Source organism: Takifugu flavidus, chromosome 7, assembly GCF_003711565.1.
Source record: "Takifugu flavidus isolate HTHZ2018 chromosome 7, ASM371156v2, whole genome shotgun sequence".
Taxonomy (NCBI): domain Eukaryota; kingdom Metazoa; phylum Chordata; class Actinopteri; order Tetraodontiformes; family Tetraodontidae; genus Takifugu; species Takifugu flavidus.
In genome coordinates this window covers 3,591,051-3,616,834 of record NC_079526.1, presented here as the reverse complement: position 1 = coordinate 3,616,834, position 25,784 = coordinate 3,591,051, and the positions used below count along the sequence as shown (strand labels likewise).

General features: G+C 47.8%; 1 protein-coding gene across 8 annotated transcripts in view; it reads left to right on the top strand.

The window, feature by feature from the left end:
* nhsa (Nance-Horan syndrome a (congenital cataracts and dental anomalies)) overlaps positions 1-25,724 on the top strand; it is a 41,925-nt gene extending 16,201 nt beyond the window's left edge. The window contains exons 1-9 of one of the 8 annotated variants that reach the window (XM_057037167.1): positions 3,702-4,510; positions 14,577-14,729; positions 15,178-15,293; positions 15,689-15,751; positions 17,504-17,696; positions 19,114-19,245; positions 19,920-22,652; positions 22,728-22,851; positions 22,943-25,724. In XM_057037167.1, the coding sequence (XP_056893147.1) occupies positions 4,483-4,510; positions 14,577-14,729; positions 15,178-15,293; positions 15,689-15,751; positions 17,504-17,696; positions 19,114-19,245; positions 19,920-22,652; positions 22,728-22,851; positions 22,943-23,564 (4,164 nt within the window). In that variant the 5' untranslated portion in view covers positions 3,702-4,482 and the 3' untranslated portion in view covers positions 23,565-25,724. Of the gene's footprint in view, positions 1-3,701; positions 4,511-14,576; positions 14,730-15,177; positions 15,294-15,688; positions 15,752-16,366; positions 16,855-17,503; positions 17,697-19,113; positions 19,246-19,919; positions 22,653-22,727; positions 22,852-22,942 lie in introns of those variants that run through there. The other 7 variants (XM_057037165.1, XM_057037169.1, XM_057037166.1 and 4 more) reach the window with 7 other exon arrangements.
* Positions 25,725-25,784: the final 60 nt, after the last annotated feature.

Genomic DNA, 25,784 nt, shown 5'->3' with positions numbered 1-25,784 from the left:
TTTGGAACCTCTGTGTTAAGGCTGTGCACACGTTAACGACCCTCGTTTATGAAAGGTTGAATGATGATTCAATGTCTTCCTGTTATTGATGAGCCGTTCAAATCTGGGATGAGAAGTGCAGCTGACTGTCTTTTGGGCGTTGGAGCTCCTCTGCACATGTGCTCTGATGTCATGTGTATTTTATTCTGGCCTCCTCTTACATAACAGACAGGGCCGTGCCGACAGTGACTTCATCCACTGTAGTTGAGCGTGTTCTGATGTATTTTCTGGGAAGTTAAATAAGTGAGCTCTTGACAAAGGCCAAAAATATAATGCTTAATTGATGAACATAGGCAAGACCCATTTCTTCAGTGACTTTAGTGCTACAAAAGCCTAATCCTGAGCAACTCAAGATTTAAAGTGAGGCTCAGAATTAGTAAAGATGCAGCTTTTTTTCTATGTACAAACATCTGCCGCTTATTAACCAGCCCAGTAGAAAGCATATGCATATACAAACATTGCAGATCTCATCAGAATTGTATATACAGCTGCCCACTGGCTGGCCTTAGGGACACATTTCCTTGGATTTTGTAGAGCTTCTTTGGCTCCCAAGATAAGACCATTGTGATGGAAGCAGATTTGAGGTTCAGTAATGCTGAATAGAAGCATGGAGCAGTTCCGATGACAGATTCGGATCCACAGCTTTCTACACCATCTTAAATTTGATGGCTTTCATTTTGATGTCTGAACAGAAACATGCTGTATGTCAGGGAATCATGAGCTGCAGAGAGCTTTTACATTAAAGCCTACATCTTTGAAATGTCGGTGTTCTATTAGCACAGTGTGGACCAGTCATTCGGGACATGGATTACTGTCATTGTGGGACCGTGACAGGTCTGCTCTGCCGCTGTGCACGTCACTAATGCGCCCCTCCGTGCACTTGTTGATATAGTTGGTTGTTATGCTTATTTTGATGATGTTTATGCACCGTGTGAGCCTGCACAGACCCCTAATCTTGTGAATTATGTGTACGATGGGGTTATTATGGAGGCGCTTTGATGCAACAGGCGCTGATTGTGTTAGAGTCTCCCGGGTACACGCAGGGCTGTCCCAGCGCCTCTTTTCCAGTAACAACTTGAATAGTTTGGGATCAGAGCGATCGACGTGGAGCGATCCAGTCTTTTCTAATCTAAGAAGGATGTTAAAAATAAAAAGATTGAAATCAATATCTTACAACCTGAGCCGCATCCTATTCGGAGAGTAAACTTTGTTGATCCCTGCCTCACAGAGGGATCATTTGCTGCGTTGTGGCTCCTGTTGTTTAGAAAATCATTCAAGCTTTGGAGGAGGAACGGTCTGAATGATGTCCCGTGTTGTGACATGGCGTCTAACAGCTTTGCGGCCTCTTCCTCCGCTGGGTTTGGCTGCAGAATTCTGTGGTCACACTGCTGCACAGCCTCTGCCCAGAATGCATGAAGTTCTACTCCAAAGAATTCATTATAACAGTGTTATACACGGATTCTCTTATTTGTCAACAAATGTCACGTGGTGTAAGAACTGCATAGGAGGCTTGATAGGTGGTTTGCATGTATAGACTAATGTGTGAACAGTCCACAGAGCAGCCGTGACAAGTGTATGTGATGATAATGCAGGGCAGAGCTTAAGAAGTTGGAGAAAGTAATGAAGAAATTCCACTCTCCCTGCTGATCCCCCCAGATCTCTGCCTTTTGTCGATGCCCCCCTTCCCCCTTTTACGGGCCCCTGGTGCCTAGTTTATCCTAATGCCCGTGTTATGGGAAGGGACAGGCGGTGCTGCTGGGAGCGTCCTGGGAAGCTCATGTGAAGGCCTGCTGCGAGCAGACCGGAGTGTTTTCTATTTAAGGTAATAAAATCCTCAGATCACAGAGCGAGTGGGAGCCACAGATCAGCAGATGAAAGAAAAATGAAATACAAACACGAGGCTAGGCAGCAACGTTTGATGTGCACATCAAGAAATCCCTTTTCCTGCGTGCTGCAGGGCGGCACACGCATGACCTCTCCGGTGAAATCTTCATAAAAGTGCATCTCCTTTACAGCAGATTTCATTCTTTGGATCCAAACACACCTTCCATTCACAAAGAGAAACACACACCTCTTTATCTTTATTGGCTACTTCAAATGTGGCTGTCCAATGAAATGTGGTGGAAGGCTCTTTCAGATAACAACAGGCGTCACCGCGGCGACGTGTTAAAAAACTGTTTTTTAACACAGTTTTCCCCTGATCAGTCGCACGGGACAGCTTTAGCCTGGCCACGCGCTGCTCATCTGTTTGGATGCGTCATCATCAATAACCATCACATCATTTTGAAATCTTTGGATTTTAATCTGTTGAATTATGCGCAACATAACACGGATTAAGACGAGGTCCTTTTAGTAAATTCAAAAGTCAGTACATCCCAGAAACTGCTGGATATTACATTCTCATCTATACCCAACCATTACCCATTATAAATCTGTACTTGAATGCCTCTTGAAACTATAGTAATGGTACTAGATGGCAGTGGGGCTGAACAAGGATGGCGCCTGTCTGAGACTGAGGGAGGACTTTCCAGGCCAGGGAAGTTGAGCTGCGTTGGGAACGCGTGATCGGGAATCATGTCCGTTAGAAATACAGCTGATTAGACGGAGCTCCAAGTTGTCAGAACTGTATACAAAAGACACAGAAAGGCAAAGCTGCAAATGAAACACTATCCATATGGGAATACGTGCCGCTGGGAACTCTAGAGTCCCTCTGTGTGAAGTACAATGCAGCTGCTCCAACAGGCTTCGCTGCATCAGAAAGACCTCCGTCTCAAGCTTCCTCGCTGACTTCTGATATTTAGGCAGGCGAGATGACCAGCATGCCACAGGCTAGGTTGAAACCAGTTGTTTCTCTGGGGGGGGGTTGGTTTCACTGAAAGGCAGACAGGCCTGACAGCACTCTCACTCCTAAATGAATGCAAAGCCGCTGCCTCAGCAGGACATACCTTCAGCTGAAGCATGTAATCCAAGGAGGGTTGGGTAACTCTGGAAGAGCTTCTCTTCTTCTATGATTTATAGATGTGATGGCAGTCAGCTGTGTAGCACTTGGCCTCACTCCCCCATCCCGAAACATATTTAGCACGGGACCAATCCAGCTTTTTCCCCCCACATGCTCCTGCAGGTGCAACATGAAAAGGTCAAACAGCATTTTATTCCGTATCCATCGTTAACCGGTGTAACCTGCCAGGATTCCACGATTCCTCCCAACACCTTTCCATTGTTAAACCAGCTGGTAAATTATTACCTGAGCTCCATTTAAATCAACAAATCGAAGCATCACTTGCGTGGAGCTCAGGCAACACCCTCAAAAGTCTCCCTCTATTCGTGGCTCACAGATATCTCCATGTATCTCACCATATCCAGAAGACATTCCCATTCAGCTGGTAATACTAAATTCAAAGTGTTAGGAAGTTCGGTAAAAAGGGTTTCCTTGTTGGACTTAATAGAAATAAAAACTCAATCTGTGTCATCTGCTGAGTGGGTTTTCTGGTGCGTTCTCTGGAAGGTCTCCTGTCCTGATTGCATGTTATCATCATGTCGTCACACATGCAGAGGGTCAGGGTGGAGATCATCTCCACACATGTACATGTCCTCCCAGCCCTCTATATGGTGTTTGTTCAGCTGGAGAGAGGATCCTCCTCTGCTCTGGAAGTGGAATTCCAAAGTTTTACTGTAACCTTTTCAGTGTTGAACAGATGTTGCATTTGAGGCAGGGGCTTTGGGATCAGATTTGAGGGCCTATGTAATTTCCCAACATGGCTGCCGTTCCCACAGGTGCTCCATGCGAGAGCCCCGCTTAATTGTTTTGATTTCGCCTCTCCACTTCCTAAAAAAGGAGCCCGGGTTCTCTCTCTCGTTTCTCTTTCTGTCGTGGTTTGGTTGTATTTTGCTCACGCCGGGACCCCGCACAAACGACAGGAAGTATACTGTTTCCACAGCGAACCCTGCTAGGCTCCACAATCGGTGATAACAGCTCCGTCGCAGTCGAGGTCATTTATTATCTCCACCGCGCAGACTTCACAGCGTCGTTTTTTTAGGATGAATTCCGCTCTCGTTGGTGGGAAATGTAATTGTATAGCGTGGCGTTCACGCTGAGTTTGCAGCGCTGCGAGTGGGTACGAGCTGTGTCCAGATAAAATTTGTTCCTGGGATTTGTAAAGGCAGGTTTCCTGTGGTCTACTTTTTTGACTGCAGTCTGCTGAGAGCAGCCATCTGCTGGAATGGGGACAGCAGCAGAAGCAGCCCGACCGGATGCAGTTTTGCACAGGTGGTCTCTTGTGTGGAGCCACCCAAAGTGGCTGGAGAGCACAGACCCACAACTCTGAGCAGGGAAGGAAAACAGACCTCAGTCCATGGAGAAAAGACACCCGTGTGGATTAAGACACAAAGCTTCTCTGCTACATGCTTAGAAGCACAGGCCTGTAGCTCAGGGCTGGATAATTGATGTGTGGTGTGTTTCATTTCCTGTCAGGTGAGCTGTTGACGCATTTGAATGATGTTTGCCTTTTGCTTTTTATTTGCTTTGGGAACTGGTCTGTTTTCACGTGTCACTCGTGTTGACGTTTACACTGATCTGTAGTTGTTTTTATTGTCATCCATCATTTGTGTTTATTTCTCAGAGGGAGGGATTGAAATATAGTCATATATTTTGACTGTTTGCCTTCTGTCAACCAACTAAAAAGTATTTGTAGAACATGCTTTAGGAACTGCTTTATATCATATAAAAGAGCATTTTTGTTTAATAGTAAATACTAATAAAACTAGCACAGTGTCACTATAGATATTCAGTTATTATCCATTAAAGTGTAGCAAGGTTGCAGTGTAGTAAATTAAAGCTATAAATAATAATAGCTATAAATGAATTAAAGCTGTAGTGAATGAAAGCTATTCAGTAGTAATGGAAACGCTGCTGAAGATGCTCCTGCTTTAGGAAAATAGAGATTGGCCTACATTCCCTCAGACCTGCGTAAAACTGCCACCGCACACCCGACCGACGTGTGCTGAGGATGCCATGCCACTGGATGCACCCACTAATTTTACATCGTGACATAACAACACGACCCATCATTAGCAAAATGCTGCTGCGGCACTTTTGGAGGGAGTAGAGTTGAGCGCACAGTCGGGGCGTGAGAACAGATCCAAAGCAAGACCAAGACAGAGCAAAGGACTGGTCGCTGGTGCATTTAGAGGTGGGGGAAACACACAAAATAGTACAAAATCTAGAGGGCATAGCTGCTCTTTAGGTTCAGTTTTATAGCCACAAAGAATATTTGCTCTTTCAGCATGACGGCGTCTGCAGCGATATGACCAGTGACCTCATGATTTCAATTCTTATTGGCATCCGGTACTCAGGCCAGCCATTCATGGAGCACTTACACGAGACGAGCCTCCAGGCGCAGCAGGCTCTTTAATAGTCAGGCCCGCACTTTCCCCCCAAAGTGCTCACCAAGGATTGTTTCTTTATATGTTCTCAGTGAGCCCCTCCACCCCCCCTGTGTTAGAGCTGCTTTCAGAGCACGTGAGCCTGTCAGAGGCCTAAATCTGGCACCTGCAAAGTTGTGGCAAAGACAATCACTTTAGGGGACACAGAGAGCGAGCAAGCCAGAGATGTCTGTGTCCACTTTTGCAACATATGGAGGAATTTCTCGGAGGAGCAGAAAAGCAAAATTGCCCCTAATGAAAAACAACCCCTGTGCTCTCCAGCTAGCATACTCTCGGGGGAATCGGTTAAGCTAAAAATGAAAGTATTAAATTATATCCTGTTGCAATCAACTCATAATGTTTTTCTGTCTTTTTTTCATGTCCCTGCTGACCTGCTGATTCCTTCTCATCATTTATAGGTAAGTACCAACAGAATTTAGCTACAGTACATCTGGAACCAATGCATCCGTGATTTTAATCAAAATGCACTGAAACGGGCTTGCTGCTTTAGTTTGTTGTGCCCAGCATCCACAGAGGACTCGTGGTTCTGTGCAGGGCTGGTCATTAGATGTCCCTCCACAGCTGAATCAGAGCTCCCTCTCCATATGTGCCCACTTCCACAGAGACAGGGGCGTTCCAATAATATACATACCCAGCATTCATTGGAGTTCACATGCCACAGTGCGCCACGCCCAGCTGAAGCCCCTTTATTTGCTTTTACACATCCTGTAAAAGGGTTTTGCTGCTGCCGTTGCGCTCAGTACAAAATGACTGACGGTTAATGATCGAGTGTGTGTGCTGTGGGATGTCTGCATTCGTGACGGACCCAGTTTAATCACTCCGCATAATTGATGCCTTCAATGCTGATGTGCTAACAAGTAAACATGGTGGAGGCTCACTCACTCCACACACACACACACACACACTGGCAGACAAACAACAGTTTAGCAATTTAGCACAATCACCTCCAACAGTGTACATCTGTGTTGTTGCGTAGCAGCAGTGTCCTGCGTCAGAGACGCTAACAATAGAAAGATACATGTGTTACGGTTCCAACGTGTCTGTGAAGGTCATGAATAGTTTAGCTAGGGTAGAAGGACGCTCAGTGCTGAGCTGTCGCAGGGAAAGTACAGGGAAAGTGTAGCTTCCTTCCACGTTCCTTACACATCCGGGTAGTTTGGGGTATTTTTTTTATAGGTTGTTGTCTTGGATTTTATATATTTGAAAAATCCAAACGACTACAGTGTAATGACTCTGTCCTCTGGTTTCTGCCCTTAAATATCGCCACTCGCCTCAGTTTATCTGTTTTGGGGTTTATTTGGATAGAGAATTAAAATCCATCCCGTCCTTTTTTTCACTACGTAGGTTCTTTTTTTTTGCCAGCCGAGAGTGTGTGTCAGCCAGGTCTTCAGTTTCCCATCAGGGATGTGGGAGTGATGGCCGAGGCCCGGCTCCGCCCGGGCCCGTCGGCTCAGCGCTGCCCCTCCCTCGTCAGGGCCTCACCACAGACACACGCAAGCACGAGAAACTGACCTCAGTCATTTGTCAGTTAAACAGAGGTTTCCATCGCAATTGTCCAGCACATAAATTTGCCTTCGTCGTCACTTTCCAAACCACACCTTCCTCTGTGTCTGAGTTCAGGCTTTTCTTTCAGCCCATGTGGATTTCTCCCCCTTCTCGGTCTGTCTGTTCGGCTTATTTTGCCTTGTGCGAGCAGGGAGCGATGCCAGTAAAGTCTGAGACTCGCGTAGCCTCGTGTTTACGCAGAAATCTGTGAAGAGAAAACCTTCTGGGATTTATATAACCGTCTCTGTAGCCTCCTGTCCCTCGTGTTCCAAAGCCACCTACAAAGGTGAGAGGTTTACATGCGCGCATACACGTGTGCCTCATCTCAGAGCGGTTGGGTGTTTCCACAACCTTTGTGGGTGTCTGTGACCGGGACTGAAGTGCCCTCTGACCCCACAGCACACTGAATAACAAGCAAATGAATGAAAGGCTGCACGCAATGCTGGCGGGGCCTCCTCTGAGGTCTGGCTTGTGTTTATGGTTAAGGTGATAGCGACGGCAGACACAAGGCGAGGGTCACGTCAGGCCGGTCACTCAGCACTGCTTTAAATGCCGTTTAAACCACGTGCAGATATCAGCGTTTAGAACTCTTAAAGTCCGACACAGCTGTCAGGTAATCGGGGGATTAGGGTGGATTTGTTATCTGCAGTTGTGTATATGGAGGCAGATGCTTTAGTGTCGGTACCGTCGGTGAGAAAACATCTGTAAAGAATAACAGTCCCTGCTATTGTGCACGTTTCCTCCTGGCTGTTATTCCTATGGTTTGTGCTTGTGACTCTCCATATCAGCCGATCTCAGGGATTTTATTTACTTGAGTCTGCGTTGATGGTTTTATTCATGAATTTGGACATTTGGGCGTGCGTGTGGTGCGTGACATGAAATACCCCCCCATCCCCGTTGTTTTGCTGCTGCGTGCACGTGCTGTGAGGCTTTGGAATGACATCATGTCTGTGATGTGGAGCCAGCATGATGCCCGCTTCTGTCTATGAGTGACATGCAGGAACAAATGGCTCGCTGAAGCGTGTTGGTCCGGCTGATATGTGGGCCGGTGAAAGATTAATCTCCTCTGCTGCTCTTGTTTGTCTTGGCTTTGACCTCATGGAAAGGTAAATTCTGTGTCATGTGACCTCTCATCCTGCCTGACTACAGAGGGAAAACACTTTTGTCTGACCTTTTTGCAACGCGGCCATTAATACCAGCAGGCTTTCATTTTAGGTTTTTTCTCCTTAATTTGGATTTCATGGTTTTTAACAGACAGGAACGCTACTTTGAACAGAGCCAGAAAAGTTGTTCTCTGTTTAACGCTCTCGTAAACAGTCGCCGCCTCTCTTCAGGTGCCAGCCAGAGGAGAATGACGACCGAACAAAAGGAGGAGGTCACAGAGCGCACATTTTTGTTGTAAGGGTAATAGACCGGGCGCACCTGGAGGGTATGGAGACCCGGAGACGGCTTTTTTTCAGCCGGGACCAGCCCAGACGCACCCCTTCCTCCTCCGCTGAGGCAGGGCATGGGCGCGTGTGCAAGCACTTCAAAGGTCTGGTAAAAGCAGGGACTTGGGCCAGGCTCAGTGGGGGAGCCATTACCGCCCAATAGGAATCAGCTGTGACCTCAAAGACTGTTAAATGATGGGATGTGAGAGGGTGTGCTCAAGCCCCCAAAAGGCCTCTGTGGAGAATCAGGGGGAGAGGGCTGTAAAATGAACTGCATGCTGATTTAAATGCTGAAGGAATGTGAAGTGTACTGAAGGGAATTGGCTGTTTTCTTGCTTAAGAGTGGTTTGCTGTGGTTTACTTGTAATACAACACAGAGTTCTGCTTAAATCTCCTCTCTTCAATCTGTTAAATGTCTTTATTTTGATAAGGATAAGTGGAAATGGAATAAGTGAGTGTTTACTGATGTGAGCTGACCTCCCAATCTGTGTGCAGACCTAATAATGAGGTGGCTGCAGGTCAAGAGGTAAAAGGTTGCTGTATTCAGAGTGACCCCACTGAAAACGAAACCAGTGTTTGCTCAGCACGCGAGACACACCGGCCAAGGCTGAACAGGCAGGCATTGTTACAATATTACACAGAAGTGGTGCTGAAGCAAAGAGAGTTATGCCGTTTAATATAATAAAATCAGTTAGATTTTTTACATTTTGCTCACAAGGTAAATGGATGGGGATGGTTTTATATTGCTGAGTGTTATTGTCTGCATTTTAATTTGTCCTCTGTCACGTTTAGCAGAGCCCGGGATGACGAACATGACCTAAAACTTTTAATTCCAGGTCAAAGAACAAATCAGGAAGGTCAAATCCACTTGAAACCAGAATCTACGCTTGAATTTAATTTCAAAACCACCACTGAGTCGCTGTGTAGTCCACAGCACGTGATATTTACCAGCCTGTTCTTAAGCCATTACGTTCTAAATCTGCTTTCACTGCTTTTGCCTTTTTTCATCCTGTTTATTACGCCCTCCGACACAAGCGTTTTAACGATACACTCATATAAATGTGCTGTGTCGAAACTGCCCGCTGAGCGTTGTGCTATAAAACACACCACAGACGCTCGTGCACGTGCTGTGAAATGTTTTACAGTGAAATATTTGCAAATGTGCCATCCATCATTCGGCCCCGCTAAGCCAAAGAGATCCTCTCGCTGGCGTTGTGCCGCTCCCGCAGTGCCACTCTGGAGGCCTGAAAATGGAAAGTGTTTCAAAGTCCCCGCGCCGCGCCGTTCAACTTTGGAGTGGTAATTTGAAGCAGCTGAGAAAACTGGCTGGAGCAGGCGGCCCTCCTTCCGCAAGTTTGGTCCATCTTCCAGAGGATTTCAGTGTTGGGAGATGTGGCGTGTGCATGATTTCAAATAATACCCAAATAATTCCCAGTCACATTTGTTTCAGTGTGCTTTTGTGTGTGTGTGTGTGTGTGTGTGTGCTGTGAAGTCTACAGTAAAGAGAGGAAAGCTGTGTGCATACCTGTAGTTGATGTGGGTTTAAGGGTTTTTTTCTCCCCTGGTTTTGAACTCTTTATTCTTTTTTTAATATTTCCCTGGTGTGCTGTTGCGTCTTCGTGGGGCAGTAGAGGGCGATGCTGATGATCGTCTCTCCTCTCCCACCGTGCGTTCAGAGGTTGGGCATTTATTGGTGTTCAGTATTGGAAGCTGCGATATCTGACGGGATTCCCCCTCTCCTGCTTCACCTCCTGGCTCACACACAGACTTTGGAACGCCAGGATCAGATCCAGACCCCGAGGGCAGAAGGAGTCTCCCGCTGTACGCGTAGGATTTATTTTCTTGCATTGCCAATTTGTGACAACATTTTATCCCCAAGGCGGAAAATAAAAGCAAATTCAACCAATTAAAGAGGTCTCTGGCAGCTGGGTTTCTTGATTAAATGAGAACTTTAATGGTGTAGAAATAAAGGAATAAATCCTGCATTTTGAAAATGTCGTCCGTGTTGCTTTAAGTAGACCTGAGTGTGATTTCTCCGCCAGGTATTTTAATAAAGGGTGTTGTAGGACAGCCAAACACTGGTTTGATTACAGCGTTGTGGTCCTTTGTGGTGGTACCTGCAGGCAAAGGAACCCAGGACCAGGCTCTAACAATGGCCCATTTAGCCCCCCCCATTGGCCCCCTGGTTCCCAAAACCACATTCCAAGCGGAGGTCACAAGGCCCACCTGCTATCCCACATCAAAGTAGCTCCAGGTGAGGCGAGGGAGAGCCCGGCTGAGAAGGTGTGGTGGCAGGAAGGAGTTTGACTTTCTTGCTCTTAAATCATGTCCACAGTTAACCTATGAGGTCATCTTTTATCCTGTGGAGTCACGTCGACAGACAGAGTCAGCACTTCAGTCTGGAAGTTTTCCGTGGAAAATATGAGGATATTGTTTCATTTTTCACATTGGTTTTTCCACCTTGTGGAATAAAACCTGTGTACACATCAGGTTATAATCACTCGTGGACAATATAAAAAGAGATACATTTTGCAGGAGAATCACCCTCCTCCTCCACATTTACTCTGTTAAATATAGTTTCTGCCTCGTGGCTGAACATATTAAACCCAAACTCTGTGCTGCATTCAGGAACCATTTTGCATACGGTATTATTAAATTATCAAAGAGAAGGCATTACATCTGCGCTGTTGTGTTCCTGCTGAATAGAAGCAGAAGGCTGGTGTGTGTACAGCATCTGCTTACTTTCTTACACATGTTCCTGCTTATCCGTCCTCAAGTTTGCCTTTCAACAACCCAGGTTTACCTCGGGAGGAACATCTCAGCGGGTCTGCAGGCTTCCGCCTCGCACCTCCCCTGGATGTCAACAGTCCGGCGCCCCACCTGCTCTCAGTGGGTCATCGGCAGCCGTATCGCCGCGATCAGCCGGGAGGATGATGTTTGCTCAGAGCGGATTACCCGGGGAGACGGGTATTATTGTCCGCCTGCTGGCTTGGGGAATGTAGTCTTTGTGCTTTAATAATCAGACGGGACTTTCTCCAGCGGGACGAGGCTGGCACTTCAGTGGGAACCAACAAAGTCCAGTTTTCCTGGATGGTGCAGATCATTTAATCTTTTGATGAACATGTTGACTGCTGTCCTGTTCAGGTGAGCAGTGTTTATCTATTTGCTCCATAGAGGCTGTAATTTACCAATACGCTGATGAAGATGTGTCTTTGATGATACAGCACAGTGTTAAATCAGACTCAAGTACGGTAGAAGTGATTTTCTTCCTTTAAAATCACATAAATTTTGCGAAGCACCACCTCTGCCATTCCTCCACAGCCTCCTCCATCCTACGCCGGGGGCTCACCGCTCATTGTTGTCGCAGCGGTTTAGATTAACACTCCCGTTTGTCCTATAGAGCACCGTAAACAGATTAGCGGCAGCCCGAGTGGAGGCCTGGCCGGACCATCTGTACCCAGCACTGTGAGTGGAAGGGGATGGTGGTGGTGGGGGTGGTGTCAGCAGATGTTCCACTGGAGCAGTAGGTCATCCTGGCAGCAGAGGGACAGTAAAGACATGAGGCGGAGGTGGTTTAGGCAGGCACACTGGCTGATTTCCCAGCTCTGTCATGGTTCTAGCGTGTTGGCTGGCATTTACATCCAGAGCTACTGTAGCAGTGATTCTAACTCTGCTGGATTTTAGGTGAACGTCTTCTTTTTCTGCATGTTTGTCAGATACATCCATGTTGGGGAGAAAAAGGTGTGTTTGAGTCTGTAACTACAGGGAAGCCACTTGTGTAGCTGTTGAACAAGAGAGGTTTGTAGGCATCACTTTCTTTGCTACAGGGCTGGTAGTCTGAGCTCCACTCCACAAGTTCTCCTTATCAAAGTGTGAGCTGATCGCAGGCAACTGTGATTAGGTTTTCCCAGGGTGCAGGCAAATTGTAGGTGTGTGTGAGGGGGTTTGAGTTTGCCCCCGTCTGGGCCAACGCTTCCTAAATTACAAGGTACAGATGCGGTGATGATGCACCCTTTCATCCCGTCGTCCTGGCCTGCAGGGCTGCTGGCAGGACTGAATACCTGGTCTGTGAGGGGGGAGAACACCTCTCCAGATTAAGAGGTGAACTGATTGGGTGCTAAAATTTTGGAGGATTAATGGCAGATTTGATCTCAGCTGTTTTCACACTTTTCATTATATTGGTGAGCGTTCAAAGCAGACGTCCTCCGCCAGCTCTGCTAGTTGGGTGTTAAACTTCCTCTCCAGCATGTTTTTTCTTCTCACCTGAGACCATGTGGCTCATTTACCCCAGGTTGGCCGTGTTGTTGAGCCTGGAAGTGAGAGGAAGGGAACGCTGAGGTCACCGAGGTGACTGAGGGCTGACGTGTTTTCTTTGGCTTTGCTTGGAGGGTTCAGCTGACTGTGGCTCGCCGTATAAGTGTTTCCCCATTTGGATGGCCCTCGCTGTGAAAACCTGTGTAATGGCCTGTCACGTGCACGTCTGCAGACTCCAACTCTCTGGAAAGGAGAAGCGGAGTGTTTTTAATCCGAGGGGAAACCAGGAACATTCTCTGAAGTCTGCGTCCTAGTTGTTGTTGGTGTCGCCGTTGATGTCAGATGGTTGTTATTCTTGGTTTGATTTGCCGGAGACACTGAGGGAGTCCCAGCAAGGCCAGCAGTTCATGTCCCAGCAGGGGGGCAGAGGTCTGACAAACCGTGTCAGAGGGCTCATATCTGTCAACACATCACTGCTTACTCATTTATCTCACGGCAGGACCGCATAACGACCCACTCTGATGGCTCTGTCCGCAGGGGAACCTGAAACATGCACGCCCGTTGTTTACAAGAGGAAACAAGACTCTCATACAGCAACGACCGACATTGTTTTGTTTTCTCTCTCTCTCTCTCTCTCTCTCTCTCTCTCTCTCTCTCTCTCTCTCTCTCTCTCTCTCTCTCTCTCTCTCTCTCTCTCTGTAAGCAAATAAGCAAAGACTCATTGAGCTGGTCAATGAATGCCTGTTTCCCCAAGTTTAATAATTTTGCTGTCTTTATTTAATTTTATAGCATTTGTTTAATCTCTAGCCAACAATAAGCAAAAACTCCTTTATAGTAGAATTTAAAAAAAGAGAAATTGTTATCAAATCTGAGGTGTTGCATTTCTGTAAATCTCCTCTCAGAGCAGCAGACGTTATACAGAGGCTGCTCTGGGGTCAGCGGGGTCACCACATGCCGCTCTGGTGTGTATTATGGAAAACATCAAGTCATCTAACTGATAAACAGCCCACCTCTCCTGGGGGTTGCCTCCGTGGTAGCGTGGTTCTTGGAAAGGTCACAAAATGCTCAGTTGTCATGCTAGCAGAAAAATCCAACAACATGTGCAATATAAACCAGTGTTTTCTGCTGCGCCTCCACCTCGCCGCCATTAGAGGCTGAGTTATTGTTTTTTTGCGTCAAACCGAATAAAGTTAACTCCTGGCCCAACAACAAAGCAAACACGGTGTGCTCAACCAAAGCTCCTTTCTGGCAAAGGCTGGGGTGAGAGTGTTTTTACTAAAGCTGCCGGGTCAAGTACGAGCCAAGCAACATCTGCCAGGTAGGAAAGAACCAAAACAAAGACTCCGAGAGCGTAATTCATTTTATTTTATGCGTTTGTTTTTTTCCGACCACATACCAACATATATCACTTACTGCTGAGTAATCGCTGCAGGTATGTTCAGGATTTAACATCCAAACAAGCTAAACACGTAGGGCGCTGCTTCTTATCCACATGCCTGGCCTGGCACGCAAGCGGCGCTCTCTGCAACATGAGGTGATTGGGGCAGGTGATGTTTACCTGATCTGAGTATCGGGTTGCAGTAAAGCCTATTGTTAAGCTGCAGGTAATAGCATTAGCTCAGATCATCCCGCTTTTCTCTATTTTGTGCTCTATAATCAGGTTGGTGGCTCATCAATGGAGCTCACATTCACGATTGTGTGTAATTCGCCTGTCCTGGTGACCCGTGACGTCAGGTGGCGCACTGATTTGATGTTGACATTACTTGAAATCTTTGCAAAGTTTCCACATTTGTCTTTGAAGTTTCATCATTTCCCTGCTCTTTGGTCCCTCAATGTCGCCTGATCTGGTCTGTGTCTCTCTGACAGCGGAGTCGAACCTGGATGTGGAGAGTAAGCGGACGGTTCATTACCAAACTCCCTGGCACAGGCAGAGGAACATTTTCCAGCCCTCCACGAGGCCAGCATGTGTGGAAGAGCTCTACGGGCAAGCCAACTTCAGCCTGTGGGCCCTGGATCAAGGTGGGCCCCCCTGCTGTTACAGAGCTGATTGTTACTCTGCTCCTGGCCTTCTCAATCATCATGCCTTCTTTTTTTTTTTAAAGTTATTTTGAATAGCTATCGTTTTGATCAGAATCCTCAAAAATACAGCCATGTTAGAGTCATTCTGCCACCTAGTGGTCACGTAGTATAACCACACCAAATTATTAAAAGCTGGAAGTAATTATTCAGATTGTTTTTCTAAAACATAGTTAACTGAAAAGTTAAGTTATCTCAGCAGCATTGTCATATCCTCTATATTGGCCTTGGTCATTATGATTTCCAATCTGTTTTGACCAGGAATTACTTAACAAAAAAGCTCTTTCATATATGACTGAAGGTGACATGCAAGTGTTTGAACATGTTAAGAGAGATCTCCTCAGGCTGCATGTGGCAGTAGATCATCACAGTTTGTGGTCTGTATTTATAGATCACCAGAGGAGACGGTCTGGCTGCAGGGAGCGAAGAGTAACCATCTCAGCGTTACCCCCAATGCCCCTGTACCCCCCTGCGCACATCAGTCAGAGAGGCATAAATCTGGCAACGGTGAGACAACAATAAATGCCTAAAACAGCCTCTTCTCTGGAGCTTTGAGGACATTTGAGGAATCAAACTTCAAACAGTCAGCACCTTTGCCTCTTTATTAAAACAATATATTTAGGAGTGCTTTGACGAATAAAATGAACCTTTTTTGGGGCTTCTTTTAATTACGGTCATTTTTTTTCTATCTATATTAACTATTAACTCATCATATCAATATCAAGTGCATAAAAACCTCCCATCAACACCTCATTGGGGCCAGAAACACCTTAAATTTATTAATGAATCAAACATGTCACCACCTGCATTCCCCCCCGTGATATTGTTTATGTTTTGTTGAATATCTCCATCTATATTTGTGTCATTTGTGTCCTTTTTTTTGTTTTTGTCCTGTAATTCAGTTCGAATCCACCCGCTCCTCCTCCCCTACCGAATGTTGCCGCTTCTCTCCCTGGAGCAGAAAGGTAGTGGTCCCTCCTCGTCCCCCCTCCTGCCTCCCCCAGCTCCCTCCCTCTTGTTATGCAACCGCTCACCTGTTCTTCTCTGTCTGACTCCTGATTTACATAACAGACCTTTTGTGGAAGGCATGCCCACTTCTTGTAGCGTCCTCCCGGTGCTGCTCTGTGTTTGCTGTGAAACTGAGACCAAACTAAGGTGTTTTTTTTTAGGCCACACTGACGTGCGATGCATTCGTGCGCTCAGGCCGTTACCGTGAGGGTGCACTATGTGAGGAATGTGTGTGAGCCACAGTCAGTCAGGGTTTCTTTAATGAGAGGGTTCATGTCTGGGAGTGTGTGATTACCCATGATTCCTCTGTGCTGTGGTCTCCTGGCTGCACCCGTCCTGGTGAGAGCCGTCAGCCGTGTGTTTCTCTTTATTTTCCAGCAAATATATGCAGTCTGAACAAGAAACGGGCCAATAAAAGGGGCAGCACTGAACTCTGACCTCCTTTTTCCTCTCATCCCACATGTGTCAATGCTTTTCCCAAATCCTGATTCTTTGCACTCATCTGCACTTATTTTCCCTCAGATGTTCCTAAACTGGATTTTTAGCCTAGTTCTCACTTTAGTTTTCCTTCTGTATGTGGTGCATCGTAAGGAGCAGCTGTCAGGCTGAATACTCAGAACTCTTTTTTATACAGTCAAATCCCCGTGTGCACTTGTATTTGACCTGTAACAGCAACAGCGCAGTGCAGAGGACAAATGTAGGTTTGTGTTTATTCTCATTGATTTTTAATTTCAGATTTTTAAAGGGCTCTTCAAGTGTTTCCTGGTAGGTGGCTTCTACTTGACCACAGTCTATTTATTTACATGGTACCTTTTTACAGACTCCAGTCTGGGGTGCTTTCTTACAGCAGCACATACTAGTAGGGGGAAAGTTTCCAAGGAAACTGGGTTCTTTTGTAGCCGATCGTTTTGTCTCATTGGTCCGTTGGGAACAGAGAGCACAAAGAGTCCGGAGACTGCTTTAATGGGGGTGGGAGGTTTTTGGGTCTGCAGAGGTGGGAACCAGTTTAGCCTGAGACTCACTCCCAGTTTCACATGTAACTCTCAGCAGGAGGCTGAAGGTAAGAATTCAGTAGCTTAGGATCATTTCTCATGGAGGTGAAGGTGATGGGAGAGGAGGAGGCCCGTGGAAAACAGGATGTTCTGCAGAGTTTGGGTGAAGACGGCTGTGCAGTAATACTGAAGCTGCTCTGAAGTATTTCCTCTCACATATTTCCACGCTCTCTTTATTGTGCTGGAGAGCAGCTCTGGCTGCCACAGATTGTCAGAACATGAGCTAAGAGTTTCCAGACCTGCTTGTTGTCACTGGAAATGACTGTTTGTCGCTGGCTGGCTGCGCTATGTGGTTGTCTTAGTTGGAAGCTGTATTTATTCCAGTAAACGGTTCACCGGTCTGACCTCCTTTCACTGCGGGCCTGGAAACACGCTTTCTCTGGTGCATGAGTCTACTGACCCCATCCTTTGACTTTATTCTCGTGCTTCCTGTTTTCTACTAAAGCATGCTCTTTATTGCATTACTGACTGGCTGCTCCGTGATGAAACTCAGCTCCTAGAGGGAAGACTTTCCGCATTTTTGCTCGGAGTATCGCTCAGATACGATCAGTACAACTCCACATCCTTTTTAGCGGCTGAGTTGTTTACATTTATTGTTCTCAGGTGATGTAGTCTAACCTCAACCCACCTAACCATGCGAATATTCATCTGTTGCAGGCCGTGCCCTCTGACCCCGACACTGACGGGGTGGCTTTAGGTCATCGGTCTAAGTTTCCCATTCCTAACATCCCCTCCACCCTGGACAAGCAGACTAACTGGTCTAGAGCCCTACCGCTGCCCACCCCAGAGGAGAGAATGAAAAGCAGTTCCCACGTCATCAACTCATGTGTCATCCCTATTAATGTGACTGGTAAACTCAGAGCTTTTTTTAAATTCATCCGATGGTGCCTACAATTAAGCCCGACTGATTAGTTTAGCTTTAAATTCGTCACAACCTTCACAGTTTTGTCTGGGCTGCAGAGGCAGAAACCTCAAAATGAAATTAGAATATTCATTATTTCATGTTTCCCGTGTTTAGGCTTATTTTTAAAACCTTTCTTGTTGTCATATTTGAATTATCGCCAACCTCTTGGCTGTTATCCTGGTTAATTAACAATAAACTGTGTTTGCCCCAGACATTTTAGAGGAAAGCACTGTTAAACAGTGAATAGTTCTCATTTTAAATCTAATCAGATCATTTTATTTTTAAAATATAAATGTAATATTTACCTGATTATTTCATTAGCAGCATAAAGTGATTTTTTTACATTACAATACTCAGTGACCGAATTGATATTTTTGATTGATTGATCAAAAAATCATTTTAATAGATTAAAGTGCATTTGAATTGGATTTAAAATTCCAATATTGAAACAACTCCTGCTGCTGGTGTTCAGGCTTCTCTTCTGTTGTCGTTGTGCTAAATTAAATTAAGTAGACCAGAGTTTTAGTTAAAGTGTAAGTAAACCATGAGGGTCGAAGCGTTGCCTAATCGAGCTCCTCAAGTTATGAAAACAAATAACTGTACTCATGATATTTGCTGATGGTTTTCATGCTAACACATCCCTGCAGACCTAACGAGTGGCACTCCTTTTAACAACTGCTTCCTTCAGTACAGCGTTCCTGCTTTGGCAATAAATCCAAAATTCGGACCATTCTCACACATTAAAGGCATTAATGTCACCATCCCACGATGGACTGGATTCTCAAGTCACGCGTTCCGGCCCATTAACTTTCTCATGCTTCAAAGCCTCGTGCATGCGATTGCAAGGCGAGATGCCGTGACGAGAATGCTAATTACTTTTGTCCGAGTGGCTGAAAAGGGGCTGCCTGATGTTAATGTGCCCTCGCTCGCAGGGAATCAAAAGAAGAGTTGTACACTAAGTGCTGGCTGAGTCAGAGACAGTTTGAGGAAGAGATGCACATTGTAAGCAAAGTTCAGCCATCGCCATGGCGCCGAAAGCCTGACCAGTGCTCACATGACAGATATAATCCATAGTGAGAGGGAGACAGATAACAAGGTCGGAACACAACTGAGCTGCAGCAGGAAGCAGGATCCCCTCAATGGGCACCATTACTTTTACTGCATTTCCTAATCTGTTCAGCCCAGTTTTTACTCCGTGCTCCATCCCTGCCAGCGGTTTTTGCGGAAGTGTCAAACTTTAAAGCAGCCCAGCTTCGCTCCTCTTTCTGGACGAGGCAGCGGCGTGGCGGCTAAAGGAGCCATGGCGCCGCTGCTGCAGTTGCCTCTCAACAAAGATTCCTCACATGTCGCGTCTCCGTTGCAGGGCTTGGCTTTGACAGAGATGCCAGTGTGCGCTGCTCGCTCGTTCACTCGCAGTCCGTGCTTCAGAGGAGGAGGAAACTGAGGAGACGGAGGACGGTCGCCGGCATTCCCAGACAGGTGCAGCACGAATTAGGTGAGCGACTGACACATATACAGTAGAGCGATGTGTAGCTTTAACTGCTGCTGAAGCAGGAGTCATGCTTGTCTCATGTGCTGCGTGTCTCACATTTTGACCTGAAATGACGTCCCTTTGTGCCCTCGGAGAGACGTTGCTTCATTCGTGGTCCAATTATCCAGCGCAGTTTGTCAGTTCAGTTGCAAGCAGAATCCAACCTGACAAATCAGCCTCCTAATATGAAAGGAGGTATATTTTCAGGCCCGCTTTATTCTGTACTTTAAGATATTTTGGGGCCAATAGATGCTTTTATTAGACCACAAAAGAGATGAGAGAGAAGAGAGAGAGGACATGAGAAGCGATAAAAGTTCCGAAGTGCACTTGAGCCCGAAGCAGCGCACGCCGTGTGGATTATTGCAATTATTAGTCTTCGTCTGAAATGATGAAGCGGCACAAAATAAGGAAATATTCAAGTGTAAAAGTCGGTTATAGGTGTTGATTCTTTCAACATTCCTGTGGACGCAGCAGCTGCCGGATCAGGTGTCTCCAGACTGTTGCATATACAATCATTGTTGATTGAAGATTGTCTGTGTTCCAACACGCTTATCCGCTTTGTGCAGTGAAGTTAGACGGAACTGCTGGAAGGAACACGTGGACGTGAGGAATAATTGTGTCCTTGTGTCTTTTTGCAGACTCTGACGACTCTCCCGGTTCCAGAGATCGAACCGTGATCGTTCACAACAGTGCTGAAATCACTCCTTCCAGCGAGGAACTGGCTCACCATATTAACACGAGGGACTCAGGTTGCCAGACGGAAGACTATTTGATCTCAGGGGCGCCCTCGAGAAGGAGGATTCGAACCCAGAGAGGCCACGGGGTCTCCCTCTCTTTGTCCCACTCAGCTGGAAACATTTCCTGTTTGACGGACAGCGCAGAAATCATGTTCACCACCTCGATGGACGCACGCCTGCGTTCCCGCAGTCTGCCCAGAGACGGGAACTGGATGGTTCACAGCGGGCACAACGACAGCGACGACGATGTGATGTCCCACTTTGGCGCGGCCAATTTCCTGCCCGGCCCAGGAGAGCTGATTATGAAAGATGGAGACGACAGCGCGTACGAGCAGGTCGCAGCTGAGCACCAGCTTGGCCTGAAGTACCAGCAGCTCTCAGAGAGTCCAGAGTGCAGCTGGATGGAGAGGACCAGGTCCCAGCTGCCCAGGAAGGCTGACATGGGCAGCTGTGAGATCTCATCCAGTTCAGACACCTTCAGCAGTCCCGTCCATTCCGTGTCAGCCGCTGGTGTGCTTGGAGGACAGATGGACCATAAGGACGACCACCAGTCGTCCAGCGGGAACTGGAGCGGGAGCAGCTCCACTTGCCCCTCACAGACCTCCGAAACAATCCCACCGGCAGCATCTCCGCAGCTGACGGGCTCCTCACACTGCGACTCTGAGCTCTCCCTGAACACCACCACACACGCCAACGATGACCAGACCAACTTCGCTCTGGACCAGTACCAGGGCCTCAGGTCTCAGCGAGCAGGTTCCTTTTCCTCCACAGCCATGGACATTTTAGAGGAGGCGGGGGCCATCACTCCCAGTGAGGCTGAATGGGGCTACACCCATCCAGACCCCCCGCACTCACAGGATTTCAGCCCCGAGCCAAGCAGGGAGGCCGAGGGCAGCCTCGGGTGCCCCAGTTATGCCAGCATGGCCACGTGCGAAAGCAGCTACTCCGACAAACCGCCGTCAGAGAAAGCCGACACGGTCTCGCACTACTCTGTGGACACCGAAGGCTACTACACCTCCATGCACTTCGACTGCGGTCTGAAAGGCAGCAGAAGTTTCACCTACAACTATGCAGACTCCGGCTCAGACTGTGGCGTCTCTGAGCTGAGTGGTCACATGACTCTGGGGAGACGCTGCCTCTCTTTAAGGAAACCAAAGGCGAAGCCGTGTCCGCCTAGGAGGAGTTCATCCTTAAGAAAATTATGCAGTGAGGGAAACGTCCCTGACAAGAAAGAACCAAAGATCTCATGCGGGCAACAACCTCCAGTCAGAGAGAAGAGGGCGCAGACGGTTTTGTCCGGCTCTTCGGGTCACTTAGAAAAGCCCTTATCAGAAAGAGAGGCCTGGGGGGTGGAGGGCTCCGCTGAACTGCCAGATTTAGGCGTTTTCAGCTCTACGGATGCTCATTCTTTTAAAGATGAAGGGATCGTGCAGTCAGACTACGCAGACCTGTGGCTTTTAAATGATTTAAAGTCCAGCGACCCCTACCGGTCTCTGTCCAACTCCAGCACAGCCACCGGCACCACCGTCATCGAGTGCATCAAGTCGCAGGAAAGCTCTGAGTCTCAGACCTCTGGGTCCAGAGCCACCACCCCCTCGCTCCCATCAGTGGACGGCGACTTCAAGCTCCCGTCTCCCGAGAAACTGGGAGGCCTGGCCAGCCCCTCCAGCGGCTACTCCAGCCAGTCAGAAACCCCCACGTCATCGTTTCCCTCCGCGTTCTTTCCTGGACCGCTGTCGCCATCCAGTGGGAAGCGGAAGCCGAAGGTTCCAGAGAGGAAGTCGTCTCTGTCGTCCCTGTCCCTGCAGCCCCTCTCCTCCACCACAAACAGAGACCTGGAGCTGCCCGTAATCCCTCCCTCCCACCTCGACTTAAGTGCTCTTCATACGGTTTCAGCCCAGAGAAGCCAGACCCAGAACAAGCCAAACCCTCCGGTTTCCCCAAAACCATTTGTGCCACCTAACCCTCAAGTCTTCAGCGCCCACTCCATGACCATCACACCCACCGTGCTGCACTCAGTGCAGCTGCGCTCCATCAGCCAGGAGCAGGATGGAAGCCATGAAGACAAAACAACCTCCAGGCTCAAATGTCTCCCTGCAAACAGTTTTTCTAGCAGCACCTCATTTGAGCTGAAGAGCCCCCTGTCGCACAAGTCCCTCCCGTCCTCCAGGGGCTCCTGCGACTCCATGTTTACATCAAATGAAGAGCTGGCAAATGGAGAAGCAGGAAGTCGGAGCGAGAGGTGGAGGCATGAGGATGGAGACGCTCCTTCAGAGGACGCCTCTGCAGTTAGACTGCTGTCAGGTCCAGCAGACAGGAGCCGAACTCCAGACGACTGCGCCGGGCCAGCGGACGCACCGGTCAGTTCCGGAGACCGTCGCTCCGCGCCCGACGAGCAGCAGCACGCGGAGAGCTCCGACACACAAGAGGAAACGGAGGAGGAAAGGTGCCAGATAGAACCAGTTCAGCATAGTTCCCCCAAGAGGTTCAACGCTGTGGACGGCGGCTCCTTAGAATCCCTGCAGAACCATTCAGTCAGTACCGACGACGACTCCTCGGGGGTTTCGACCCAAAGCGTCTCTCAGGACAGCAAGGAGGAGTCCACAGCAGACGCCGACGATTACTACGGCAGAGGTGGTATTTCCTAGCGCGCTGAATAAAAGCCGCCCCCGACGTGCGCTCGCTTTACTGATTTGTGCGTCTCTGCAGACTCGACCCCCAGCGATCCAGCAGCGTCCCTGCTGGGTGATGAGTCCAGGCCAGAGGAAGACAGCACGTTCCTGTCGCCCGGCAAAGCTCGCACCACGGAAGATCTGTTCGCTATGATTCACAGGTGAGCCGCCGAGAACTCGGGCACGTAAATGAGGTCCTTCAGGCGCCTCCGTTCTTGTTTTGAGCGCAGATTGTGAATTCGTAATCTTCAGGTCGAAAAGGAAAGTTTTGGGCAGGAAGGACTCCGCTGAACTGATTGTGAAAAACCGCCTCAACGCCACGTCTGGGGGGACCCCGCCCGGCAGCGCGGCGAGCTCCCCCGTCTCGGGACTGTCCCCCGCCCCTGCCGTGACCCCGCCAGGATCGCAGAGAGTCACCGGGTCCATCTACCGCAGCGCAAAGAAGTCCAGCACCTCCAGCGAGGAGTTCAAGCTGCTGCTGCTGAAAAAGGGCAGCCGCTCGGACTCCAGTTACCGCATGTCCGCCACGGAGATCCTCCGGAGTCCCGTCACTCCGAAACTCCCTGGAGATTCCCCGACGGAATCCCCCAGGCCCCCCGACGAGCCCGCCTCCCCGCTCCAGTGTCTGTCCGCACCAGATCAGATCCACAGCCCCTACCCCAAAGCCAACGCCGAAGGCCTCTCCCCCAAATCCTTCAGCACGTCTGCCTCTTCGAGGCAGGGCCGGTCCCGAATCCCCCCGCCGGCCAACAGCAGCCGCTACAGCATGCGCAGCAGACTGTTCTCCGCCCCCATGCAGGCGATCTCCGAGGGCGAGACAGAGAACTCCGACGGGAGCCCCCACGATGACCGCTCCTCACTGGACTCCATGTAGCACAGAACAAGGTCTTTAGGAGCCAAACAGGTTCTCCTCTGTGGCGTGATGATGGGGGGGCTGTTGCTAACGTAGTCGTATTCATCACTCTTCATAGATGTTTCCTGGAGGAGAAACTTTCTAATGAAATGAAGCGCTAGTAAGAAGAACGGAGAGTTCCATACTGTGTAAAAGTATAACGGATGAATGAATTAACGTTATTTCAGTTCAGTCGGACGCAGAAACGTTTGTTTGGTTGATGGCACATGCACGGGGTCCGACTGTTTCCTCCCCTCGGCCCTACAACGGAACATAAATGTGGAATCCTGACTGTTTGGATCCGAAGATGAGATTTAGAAATGATTTTGTTTGTCCGCATGTTGTAAAAATAGAGACATATACTGGATTTACTGTATTCTGTGAATACTGCTGCAGCAGATTGGTTTTAACCCCCCCCCCCCCCCCCCAGAGTGAACAATAGCTGTGGGGTGAAATCATTACAAATATCTTTTTAAAAAAATTCTCATGCAATAAAAGTGTCAGAGGTGGTTTTAACTAGAGAAGAAGGAAGCAGATGTTAACAGTGTCGGATAAAAATAAAGTAATCACAATGTGGGAGGAGGCGGGGCCGCTTAAAGGGGCCCAGCAGTCGACGGGAGGTTTCGGTTCGCTGGCCGTCGCACGTTTATGAATTGTGTTGAGAGGCGAGCGGAAAGTGTCGAGAGGATGGGATTGGCCTTACGTGTAAATGTCTGGTGGCGTCCGGAGGGTTTCAGGAGCTGAAATCACTCCCAGCTCCCTGAACGGACGGGGAACCTGCGGATTGAACACCTTTGGAAATATGCAACCTACAGTTTTTTGTTGTCATTTTTTACTGGGACGCTCTCCTTCTGACGACGTTTCTCCACGTTATTCACACACTGGCTGCAGAGAGCAACAGGTAAAGCAACCTGTCGATGCTCATTGTTCTCCTAAACGGAACTAAGCTACAGATGGAGTGATGGTCGTGACCCTGGGCCCTTCAGACACTGTGCAGCATGTCAAACGTAGCCTCGCTGTCATGCGGGAGACTTCCCTATAACCCTGGAGCCCTGAGCAGTCGTACACACTTTTATATGAAATAACAGCGACTTCATTTTGTTTGTTTTCTCAAACTTTTTCACAGCTAACAGATGTTCTAATCCCCGGGACGTGGGGGATATGATCACTACGTCTTTTCATGCTTTGTTTTGTCTTTTTCCATGCACAGACAGAAATTGATATTAGATATCGACAGGATTGGAGCGTTTCTGAACGATATCAGCGGCGGGTGCACGCTCACGCCTGGGTGGGGGTCACACAGTCTGTGCAGCCATTCTTTTTCAGACGCATGTCCCATCCCCAAACCACGGCTGTTTGGTAAAGGGACAGAAGCAGCCGAATTACCGTCTGGAGCGGAGCAGGTTTGACCGCTCAGGGCTTCCATAACATAAATATCACTTGATTTTTGGCCTTAATGAGACTCCATTTTAATGCAAAGTCATTTAACTGGGTACACAATGCGTTTTATCTGTGAACCTTCATTCCAACTCTTTGACCTGTTTCTTCTTTTTTTTTTTTTTTGCACTGATTAGGTGATGTTTGTGAAGTCATTGATCTCATACTGTACCTGCAGTTATTTATAGACCTTTACATGGAGCTGTTTCCTTGAGCAACTATCAGAGTATTTTAGTACTTTATGAGCAGAGTAGCTGCTTCTGCCAAAGGCTAGACGACGCATATTAGAGGCATCCAACTGTTTACTTGAGTGAAACATTCTTGAAACTATAAAAATCAGTGCTAAAAAGTACAGCAACCCTTGTGGTACTGGAGGCATTTTTCATTTTAGATGAACTTTGCTATAAACGCAGTAGGTGTCAGCTTTCTGTGTTTTTTTTTTGTATAAACCTGTAAATACAACGTCCTTTGGAACGGTCTCAAAGGGGGTTGAATTGTTTCTTATGTATAAAAAAAAAAAGTTTTCAAAGTTTACATTAATTTCAAACCTTTGTATATTTTTGAGCTGTGGAACACTTGGTCTTGTATTTATTTTTTAGTAAGCGATGTGGAAATCCCATAGTAAATCCTATCAACATGCTAGCACGACAGGCTGCTTAGCAACCGTGTATAAGAAAAGCAAAATAAATGTGACTGCTCTAAAAATGGTGATCCTTTCTTTCTTCTTGCTATACGTTTTTTTTGCAGGTAAACCCCGACTACCTG